The sequence below is a fragment of the Plecotus auritus genome (genome assembly GCF_963455305.1).
Source record: "Plecotus auritus genome assembly, chromosome: 3".
NCBI lineage: Eukaryota > Metazoa > Chordata > Mammalia > Chiroptera > Vespertilionidae > Plecotus > Plecotus auritus.
In genome coordinates this window covers 88252784-88264366 of record NC_137772.1, presented here as the reverse complement: position 1 = coordinate 88264366, position 11583 = coordinate 88252784, and the positions used below count along the sequence as shown (strand labels likewise).

Sequence of the window (11583 nt, the reverse complement as noted above, 5' to 3'; positions counted from 1 at the left end):
ATGTTGCAATATAAACAATATGATAACTAGTCCATATCTGATAAAATCAAAGAAATTGTCACCACAAAAGCTAGAGTACTGGTCAAGATGCAATAAAACAAACTCCTGTAAAGAAAATCAGTCAACAAATGAGAGGGGAGGGGAGGGGAGATGATTACAAAGTAGAATTTTTAATATTATAAGAATAGAAGATTGCCCTAGCCGGTTTGGCTCAGTGGATAGAGCGTCGGCCTGCGGACTGAAGGGTCCCGGGTTCGATTCCGGTCAAGGGCATGTACCTGGGTTGCGAGCACATCCCCGGTGGGGGGCGTGCAGGAGGCAGCTGATCGGTGTCTCTCTCATCGATGTTTCTAACTCTCTGTCCCTCTCTCTTCCTCTCTGTAAAAAATCAATAAAATATATTAAAAAAAAAAAAAAAGAATAGAAGAGTAGAAGTGTCATAGAAGGGTTATTAACCAAAAGGATAGATTTCTGTTTTATAGCTAAAATCTAATACTCAAGGTGTACAAATATTTTATTGTAAAAAGTGACACAAGGCTAAATAATAATAATGTGAATCAATAACTAGTTAGCATTTATAAATGCAGCTACTGGGAAACATATTTCAATTTCCTAGTCAGGAAGATAAAGAATTGATCAGCAAAGCCAAGAGTGAAGTGAGGACATGCTTGGTGTGCCCAGAATGTCTCCACAGGCTAAACATGGAACTGAAAGTTGAATCAGAGTTGTATCCCCAAAATGTACAAGTAGAACCCTATGTCACTATCTCAAACTGAGTCAATAATTGGACACAGAGAAAGGGTGAGGCTTGAGGTGCTCTGATTCCCACCTAAGTCACTGAGGAAATAGGTCATCTTCTCTGGATATTTTTCTAGGATGGCCTAGTGGAGATGAACAACACAGCAGAAAGCAGAAGAAAAGGGGCGGGAGGAAGGGAAGCAACCTCACTAAACAAGAATTTCGGAATAGGTGGTGTTTGGGAAAGATGCAAGGATGCCTGACTCTGGTATAGTTCTGTAAGTTGACTCAAGAAGACAGATGACTAAATTTTCATGCTTTTCTTTCTTCAGGTTTGACATGTTGGGAAGAAGACTGAAATAGAGTAGTTAAAATGAGCAAACAATTCAGGAAGCATGTAGCTCTCTAACATGATCCTGTCACTCCTCAACATGTTTAGTTAGATGTTGCTGAGTGTGGACATGATCTGGTTCCCTCTCAATCAGATGCAGCAGCCTCCTATCCCCCAAGTGCCACAGAGAAACTAAATGGTCCCCTGTCCTCTGGGGCAAGAGCTAGGGATGGGGGTGAGGGGGAAACAATAAGAAAGGGTTACAACACATACAGAAGAGTGGAAGTGGAAAAAGGGATGGGTGAGAAAAAAAAAAGCAGGGGTGAGAAGTAGCACGTGAGTGGGGAAAGTAGGGGTTTGGATCCTGCTATCAGATCCAGGAAAGTCTTAAGCATCACTATGAAGGAGAAAAAGCCTTTTCCACACCTCCTGGCACATCCACTGGATCCAGTTGCCTCCTTTCAGACACAGGCCAGTGTACACGATTTCATTGTCATAGGTTCATTCCAGCAAAGCTCTAAAAATCCCTTTAACGTACATAAAAATCGCATTACAGTCAAGGTCTTCTATGGAGGATCTCCCTTAGCATTGCAGACCATCTGCCACGTGAGTCCCCCAGTCTGGCTGGTGCCACCTTGTATTTTCTCACTAGATCCCAGGTTCTTTCTATCCCTAGACTCTGAGTTTCAGCTCATCTTTGAGAGATTGCAAATTAGTTGCAACAAGTTAAAATATTAATGGATAATCTACATTCACTTTTGGAGCCTTGCAGACCACCTCCTACCCAGCCTGATTTTATTTCTAGAGCTTCTGCGATCCTATAGATTGGGTCTAACGGCCTCCTCTCTGTTCCCACAACACACTTCACATGCCCATACCCTGGAGCTTCCCACACTTGAACAGAAACCACTCCAGGGCAGAAAGAGTGCATATTATCCCCAGGGCCTTGTCAGCACGGTGCCTAGCACATCACTGGAGCTCAGTAAGTAACGTGGAATGAACGAATGAATGTTATTCACCTTTGGCAATGACAGAACCACATTATAGGAGCCAGGAAAGCCAGTAAGGCTCTCTATACAAGACTTTGTGTCAGTGGGGAGTAGAGGAATTCCCCAAATGCTTGTCAAAATTAGTTTTCCTTAAACCAAGACTCAGCCAAAGGGTTATGCAACACTGAAGCCATATTTTGGATCAATCTACCCTAGATTTACTAATAGTTTTAAGACAATAGGTATATTTTGGTCAATGATTGAGTCCCTCCATCAAAGCTCTGCTGTTTAAAATTTGTAAGTTCTTCTTTGTAACATCTGCTATTTCTTTTCTCCTTCCATCTTATCACGACCATCAAGAAACATTATCCACAAATATCCAAGTGCCTTAAATGATGGCTTCCTGTGCCTCCCCAAGCCGCTCATTTTCTTGTATCTCTCTCATTTTGGTAACTAGCTTTGCTTGAAGAACTCACCCACATACATTCCCATGAGGATGAGGATCAGTCTACAGCTAATCCTTCCTCCCTGAGGGAAGGTACAATACGTTCAGGGGTTCCTCCCAAACAGTTGTTCTGCTGCAAAGCATTATGAACTTGTGCAAAGCTCCATTTTTCCTCAGGAGCATAGCATAAAAGTTTCTTTTTTAAGTGAAGAAGCCTCTGCTCTCTATCTGGCTACATTCTTGCATACAGATACCTTGTAAGTTATTTTTCAAATTCCAAGGTTCATTAATTTAATTGAATCTCTTCCTAATTTTTAATTGAATCTGCATTTCTCTGTAACCTTTGGAAAGATAGAAGCCACATTACCATATCGGAGAGGACAAGATCACAGATATAAAAGAGAAGCACAAAATCACAGGCAGATTTCCTTATAAATTTATTTTTGTACCAAAAAATTTAACATTCAAAGGCAATGTTTTTATTGTACAGTATAAAATAACTTTCACTCAATTAAAAAAGGGTTTCTTTTGCTGATAAGCCACTGATACATTTTCCATTTAAAATAAAAACAACATTTACAATTTGCAGCACTTGTAGAAAAAAAAAAAAAAACCTGTTCAATAATTATATAAATACTCTTGATAGATTCCAGTCTCCCGTTATGTATGCTTTTTGGTGATGTCAGCTTTCTGAAGTCAATTAGCTTCTAAATTTGAAAGGCACCTCGTGGCCAACATTCTGCTTATTATTCAAGGCATCCATTTTAATTTTGTTGGTTTTTTTTGCACAGACTTGACAAGTCTGAAAAATCTATTAAGTTAAAAAGAATGAAGAAATATAATACAGTTGATATTAACAAACAATATTTTTCCCTTAGCTGCAATTTTTCCCCAGCTGATTTACAAAGTGCACCAGTTAAATATGTCTGTACATTTAAAACATTAAATATGTCAACAGTAAGACATTTTTAAATATTTTGAATCAAATACTATAGCACAAATATAATTTACAATACTTTGCACAGAAAACATTACATCTGAAATATAACTTTAGATATTATATAAAAATACATATATTTTCTCTCCTCGTTAGAAAAAAAGTATTTATTTGCAGGTTCCAGCATGATGTGACAATTCAAAAGAACGTAACCCTGATGGTCATCCCCTTGCAATTAGATAACACCCTTTCTGCTTCTGCTGCACAGTGGCACATAAAAAAGGGCTAGATCCAGAGAATTAACCCCGCTTGTGGCCCAAATGCAGTTTTCCATAAAGGCAACCATAACTGCTCCAATCTGGTTTAATTCTAGGAATTCATTACAAAATTTAAAACCATTGTGTAAGAAAGCCTTCAGACTGTAACACACCTTGAGTCTAACATCTCCCTTTGCTATAAATACACATGCTGTCTACAGAGTCAAAAGCTGGATAGAGTCTTCTTATACCATGTAGGTCATACCTCTTAGTAGTCTCACACACCTATGTACATCTTTCTTGGCTTGTTTAAAAGATAAGTTCCCAAACATCCTAGGAAATATACAATATGCTCCACAAAATGGGGGTCAATCTATATCTCGAACTTTAAAAGCCCCAAAGTACGTTGCATCCTGATCTGGATCCAGTAGTGAAGGGTTGGATACTTCGATGCTTATTTCTTCACCAGACCGTAATTTAAAAAATCCTCCAACATTTATGGAGTAAAAATGGAATTCAGAATTCCCTGACCAGTATTTGGTGCTTCCTCCTTTCATCAGGGTATGAGAACTTGGGATTTTGATACTGGTTTTAGTGACATAGACCATCAGCTGAAGATACTCCGTATCGAGGTCTCCCGAAGTTTCATGATGGCGAAAGCAAATGTTGGCATACAGGTAATAAAAGCCATCTTGGTTGACTATTAGTTTTCCATTGCTGAAAGTCATGTTGGAGATCTTGGCCCAACCTCGGTCATGATACCAGGAGGACAGACTCACTTTGTGGGAACCTGAGGAGGGAAGAGGCACGTGATTTAAAATTCACCCCTTCAATGACAAGGACATCCTCACAATTCTATGAGGTTAATAAAAAAAATACATGGCATAACAGTCATTGTTCCAACAGGAGAATAACTTTTCAGAATTGATCTTCTAAAAGTGGAGAAATACATTAAGATGTACTTAGTGCTGTCTGCTAGGCACCTGAAAGGGTACAAAGACAAAAACTCATTTTTCCTTCCCTCAGGGTTAAGTATAGTATGTGTTCAAGAAGCAAGTCATGAACCTTGACAGGAGAGGTGCAGCTAATTGCTAATGAAATACAAAAGAAGGAGAGATGGTCCCCCAGAGGGATCAAGAGTGACTTTGTTATTACTGAACCTGAGAACACAAAGGAGAAATAGGATGCAACCAACAGAAGCAGAAAGTCATTCAAGGTTGAAGGAAGAGAATGAGCTAAAGGCAGTAGAGAGGAAGCCTGAAATAAGCATACATAACTTTCATACTTCACAGGATTCTATCTTCTCTTTTAACTCATGGGAAATGGTATGTAGAAGGAGATGAAAGTTAGGGTTACAGTAACTTTGACTAAAAGGTCAAACTCCTAAAACTCTATTATCACCACCAATTTCCCCCTCCTCCAACAGTCCAAATACCTCCCAGTCTCACATAATTGAAAAGTTGCTCCCAGAGAAGTTCACAAAAGAGCTACTCCTGGCATTGCACTCCCCAGCTTCACAACTTCACAGGATCCTTTGTTTATTTTGTAGTTTTATTTATTTTTATTTTTTATGAAAGTTACTGGAGTGACATTTGTTAATAGGATCCTTTGTGACCAAAGTATCACAAAACCTCCTGATAGACCAGAATTCTTTTTAGTCCCTTCTCCCCCTGAAATGTGGTGACAGCTATCCCCATGCTACTGTTCTGGAGCAGTAAAAGTTTCTAAAGAATCTTCTAAATCAGCAGTGTGTCCAATGCTTTTAACATTTTAGGGATTTAGTGTATCTTTTTAGGTCTCTAAAAATTGTCAATACCTCTATGATAAACCGAATTAATCAATCATTTGTGCTTATGTAGACACCTATTATTCAAGTAGGTATCAACTAGTGGGGAAAAAGTTGTTATGCTGTGGAAAATCCAAAAATACATTTTCCCCCAGAAACCTAGTACTAGTAAATACTTGTGCCAAATGAGGACTATCGTCTGTTAAGATTTCAACAAGGCAAGACAAAGCTGAGGAGTCTAAGATCAGGGTTGGGATTAGCCTCTAAGCCAAGGAAGCTAAGGAGAAGTCCACAGCTGCCTGCCACCCACACAAAGAATCGGGCCATGGTGGGCCTTAAGCTTAGAGTAGATTCCACAGATCCATCAGAGCTGACAACCCTCTGGTTACAGTGACTCCTTGGGAGATTCTCGCAGAATCATAAATCCATACTGGCCATCTTCCCAGACTAGTCTGAATCCTGTGGAGCCTTGAGCACCTGCAGCTTTCTCTAGAAAGCCACAAAAAGGAGAATTCTCTACTATTTCTGTAGGACCACTAGGCAGCTTGGAGACCTCAATAGCATATGGTTCCAAAAACCAGCCAGGTGGTGGAGCAAATGGGGAGGGGTGGGGGGTGCACAGAGGCCAAGCTACAGTGAGGCAACTCATCTTTAGGCCTGTGGAGTGAAAGCCAATGGTTCCAATCCTTCTGTCCGGGGACAATATATTTACTGAAACCCACATTTCATCCACGGGAGGGCGTTAGAACAAGCCTTACAAAACCTTACAGGCACAGCTACCTCCAGGACCCACCACAGCACAAGTCCTTTTTCATTGGAGGTCCTATCTCAGGTCATCCTAAGTTAAAACATTCCAGATGTAAATGTCATTCCATGGTCCCAAGTGAGTCAAGATGAGACTACAAGACTATTCATCACATCCTCATAAATACTAGCAAGTAATTCCACCAGACTGATACAGAGCTACACAACCCATTGACAAAGCTAACACAATTCAAGACGTTTCCCATCTCAAATTATTTCATTTCCTTCCTTTTTATGCTACTCCTGAATTCAATACTTATACAATAAATTATTTGTCTTATAGTTTATCTCCTATGATTGCTGTTAGAGAGGAGCAGAATGACAAAGGTGAAGTATACCCTCTCAATGGGATAGAGCAGCTGGTGTTAAACCAAAGGCTCAGAGATATGGCTTGGGAAGGCAAGGAAGGAATATGAATTAGAGAGGGGAGAACACAGGACCCTTGACTACATACCACTCCCACTATTAGCTAAAATCAGGTAGAAGGTGTGTCATTTCCTACAAAGCATACCTCTGTTTTTATCCACTTATTCATCCATTCACTGATCAATTTAATTGATCAATCATTCAATAAATGACCATGGTGCTTTTTATGGGCATTCCCTCTGTCCAAAATTGAGAATTATATAAAGCAGTGTACCCTCAAGGCACTAACCACACAAGTAGTGGAGAAAATGAGGAATGGGCATACACAACAAAAAAATATGACATTTTCATTTCTGCATGTCACATAGCACATGGTTGAAGTTCAGTTAAAGCAACTGAAAGTGAAAGCTCAGAAATCAGTGGCAGCAGGAGAGCTCAGCCCAGTGAGGAAACCAGGAGCCAGAGGACAGGAGGACTTGGATCAAATACAGGTGGGCTGAGGAAAGGGAGGGCACTGTCCGTGAGGGGAACTGTCCGAGCAGCAGACGGAATACACACAATGTACTGAGGGGAAAGGACTCCTGAACAGACAATAGTGGGAAACAGGATGAGATTGTGCTGTGATCAGGGTGAAGGCCTCTCCTGGCAGATCTGGGCTTCCATCCCTAAGGAAGCATGCTGATGGCCTCTTATCCCAGCTCCCTCCCCCAGTCTCTATGGTCACTGCTGTTAGATGTTGGAGAAGAGATAGCTACAAATATTTAGTCCAAGGGTCTCCCTAAAGAAAGCCACATATTCTGGCCTCACAAAATACTTCCCAATGTATTTTATTCAAGAAGCTTTCCCAGCCCAGCCAGGTGTGGCTCAGCTGTTGAGCATTGACCCAGGAACCAAGAGGTCATGGGTTCAATTCCCAGTCAGGGCATATACCTGGTCAGGGAATATACTGGGGTTGCGGGCTCGGGCTCGATCCCCAGGGTGGGGTATTCAGCAAGTAGCCAATCAATGATTCTCTCATCATTGATGTTTCTATCTCTCTCTCTCCCTCTCCCTTCCTTTCTGAAATCAATAAAAATATATTGCAGGTTTCGGTTTTTCTTATGTGTAAATAAGTATGAAGCAGAGGCCCAAAATGAACTTGCAAAATTAAAGACATCTTCCTGTGAAGCATCTAGTACTGGCCAAAACTGGGAGATAGATGGACTCAAGGGCTTATTGACCAGCCAGAGGAGCAAATTCTACTTTCTTAAACAGAAGCATACAATAATTCATATCACTCAGTCTCGAATTTCATAGCCACTGGAAAGTAACCAGAAATGTTGCCTTGTTTTTTGGCAATGATTTGATTCGAGATGCCTGGAGAGAGAACTCTGAAACTGCAGTGTGCTTGCTCTTGGCAAACAGACTCTGGCACAGTTCAATGCAGTATTTTTTCACATGCCCTTTGAAATGAACTGAAGAGATAAATGCAGAGTACGTCCATAGCACACACAGCTGATACGTCAAGTATTAATTTGATTGCCTTTGCTTACATGCAAAATAGTTTTACACTCAGAAAGTTTGTGTAGCTACACCGTAAGGCACACATACACACACAGAAAGAAAATTTGTTTATGAAGCAAGTATCTGGAACAGGATAGATAGTTTAAGAAAATCGTCTAAAAACTAAAGAGTTGGTTTCTCACTTTCTATGCCTGGTGTCAGAAAAAAATCCCTCCATGGCTCATGCTATGATGATAGTGGCTTCAAAATTGTTTACTAAAACCTGAATTTTTTTTTAACTCGAAGAAATATCTGCCTTAAATCATTTTTAGAACCAAGTGGAATATGTATAATTATTTAATTAAACTCAAATAACAATAACAAATTATGTTCACTGGGTACTTACTAAATGTCAGCTTCCATAAAGGAATGTTACTGCATTCCTCATTAAGTATTCATAGCTCCCCATGAGGTAGATACTACCACCATCCCGGTGAAGAAGCTGAGGCACAAATTATGCCAATAATCTGCACAAAGTCACACAGCCAGTAAACAGTACAGTGGGGCCACAAACCCAGGCAGTCAGGCGTTAGATCCCCTGCCTATGAAATCTATTTCTTACAAAAAAAGAGGAACATGAATTTCTCTCCCTCTGACTAATCCAATTGGCAACAAGGTACTTAGATAACAACCTATCGTGTTAAAAGCATAAACTTGGGAATCAACTAGAGTGGAATTCAACTTCTAATCCTGCCACACCATGACCTTGAGCAGGTAAACTATGTGAGACTTCAGCTTCCCTGTCTGCAAATCTGAAATAACCACTACCTTGTAGGGTTGTAGTAACAATTAGAGACAGGAATTCAGAGTGAAAAGCCTAATACATAGTGTGTGTTGAATAAATGACATAATAATAATAATAATAATGTTCAACTGTCACTCGATCATAATGTTCCCTATAATATTTTTGGTGCTCGAATACCCCAGGATGGAGTAAGCAGTGGGGATTATATGATGAAATAGCTGGCGCATGCAGGTAGATGTAGACCCAGAGCTCTGGCTTTCCTCATTTCCAAAAGATAACCAGGTCTCCAGTTTATTGAGCTGAGTTCCCCCACCCCCACACCCCACCTCAGAGAAAGTGATAACCTCTGGAGAAGGAGAAATATGTTTCATTTCAAAGAGGGCTACTGCCTCTTAAATATCACTCTGTCAAGCATCTACCTGGAATTCTGCAGGAGATGGCTGAGTATATGACTACTGGGTAAATTCATGTACCTCACAGGCAAGCAATGGGGATGTGTCAACTTTAGCTTGGGTAAATATAGATGAGCATAATAAGGGATTGTCCTTCCCAGTTATGCAATCTTAATTGGCAATCATCCTAGATAATAAAACCCTAATATGCAAATAAACTGAATGGCAGAACAACCGGTGGAACGACCAGTCGCTATGACATGCACTGACCACCAGGGGGCAGATGCTCCCCCTCCCAGAGGGTGGCTAGTGGAGGCGGCGGCAGGGGAGGCGGCTAGTGAGAGGGTGGTGCCAGGCCACCAGCCAAGGTAGATGCCAATGCCCCCCCGCCCCCGCCATGGCCCTGTCCGTCAGTCACCCTGCAGATGGCCCTGATTACCGGCCAGGCCTAGGGACCCTACCTTATTATTGGGAACAGTCTCTTAGATTTAAAAATTAAAACCTGGCAAGGCTACTCTAACACTGAAAAAAGAGAATGATGCAGCAATGACATGCATGGACTGTGGCTTGCACATTTTGTGGTCAGCCCTGATTCTGACACGTATAACTGTGGGACAAAGCCAATTATTTAACTTCTCTCTGCTTCAGTTTTTCCTCCCATAAGAATGGGAAAATGGTACTACTGCCTTTTTATAATAAGGGCAAAAAAATGTAGCTGCCCTTATTATAAGCTGCCCATACAACACCAAGATGCTTTTCACCTCTATGAAAAGTATGGTCACTGATGCATGCAGTGTCCTGGATTGCGAGAGGATGCAGGCCGGACTAAGGGGACCCCCCCCTCCCGCCCCATGCATGAATTTCATGCACTGGGCCTCTAGTTTAAAATAAACCACTCGATGATCTGAAAATTAATATAGTAATAATGTCCATTCTGACATGCTTGCCAATCACTGTTTCCACAGTGTGGATCACCAATCGAAGACTAAGTGTCTTTCTTCTGATCCTGAAGTTAAGGGCTCTCAAAAATTGGGTAAAAGGTTAATAATAGGTTTGAGTATTCAAATGGGGCTGATAAATGACTCTTGAAATATTTTTCAAGCTGGATGCAAATGAAACTTACCTGATGGGATGTCAGTGGCATTAATAGTGAGATGAGCATAAGGTTGAGTATCAGGCTTGTTCCTCCTGGCCAGATCTAACCATGAACCTTCCATTGTAGCTGGATATGAGAGAAACCATGTTAGCCCAAAGACAAGTGACCTTATGGAATTTCAAGTATTCATACAGATCCAAACTTACGTTTTTCTGCTCTGATGTGTTGAGATCTAACAATATGCTGTAATTCCTGAAATAAAAAGAAAGAAATTTGTTTACACATTCTTTCAGTAAAGCAGTAAGAATTTAGGGCTGTTGGGCATATCATAATGAATCCTCTTTCCTTTAAAATAAGCCAGAAGTACACAGGGAGTATAATTCCTTGTTATTCTAGGTAGCTATCAAGGGGAGTGCAGCCCAAAAAATTACGTTGAAGTGCTAAAAAAGTAGACTGCACACATACTAGCTAACAAAATATTTTGGACAATAAGAGGAAATGAAAGACAATGTAAATTATAAAACATAGAATAATTGAACATAATTAAAAATTTGTAACAGTTACACAGATGGGGATGAAGTTAATAGGAAAATAATAATTACCACAGAATACAGGACAGTGTTAAATTTTAGGGAGGTTCTTTTTACATCTATTTCATTAGTGAATTTCTGTTATAACACTACAGGAAACAGAATGATGCCTACCTACCAGTGGTTAGTTTTTTATTTTAAAAAGTCACAATGTTTAAATTGCTACTTGGAAGTCTAAGAGCTTTTGGAGTACCAATAATTAACTTAAAATAATGCTGCAAACAGAGGTTTAGAAGCATGAGTCAGAAAAGGAAAGAACACAAGTCCATAAAGAGTGTAGGTAATTGAATATCTCAACGTGAGCCCTGCGAATGAGGGACCCAACAGGTAATTCCATCTCACCTGAATCAAAACCTTAGCTACCATTAAACAGGTGGAGTGAATAAAACCTTGGGCTTTGACCTCAGTTCAAATCCGTGCTCAGTTCGAATCAGCTTCCTATTACACTGAGGATATTAATAGCAACTCTATCATAAGGTAATTGTGAAGAGTCACTGAGATAACGCACGTAGGCACTTAGCAGAGCGTAAATACCAGAACTGCTCTGGAGAGATCCTAATTTCTG

At 40.4% G+C, this 11583-nt stretch overlaps 1 protein-coding gene across 1 annotated transcript in view; it reads right to left on the bottom strand.

Moving 5' to 3' along the window:
• Positions 1-4065: 4065 nt before the first annotated feature.
• The window catches only part of TNFSF11 (TNF superfamily member 11), a gene marked incomplete at its 3' end in the record, with an annotated part of 34606 nt that continues 27088 nt past the window's right edge, over positions 4066-11583 (bottom strand). Inside the window, exons 3-5 of the mRNA XM_080660294.1 lie at positions 10635-10680; positions 10456-10554; positions 4066-4487 (exon numbers count right to left, since the gene is read on the bottom strand). Coding sequence (XP_080516420.1) covers positions 4066-4487; positions 10456-10554; positions 10635-10680 — 567 coding nt within the window. The remainder of the gene's footprint in view (positions 4488-10455; positions 10555-10634; positions 10681-11583) is intronic.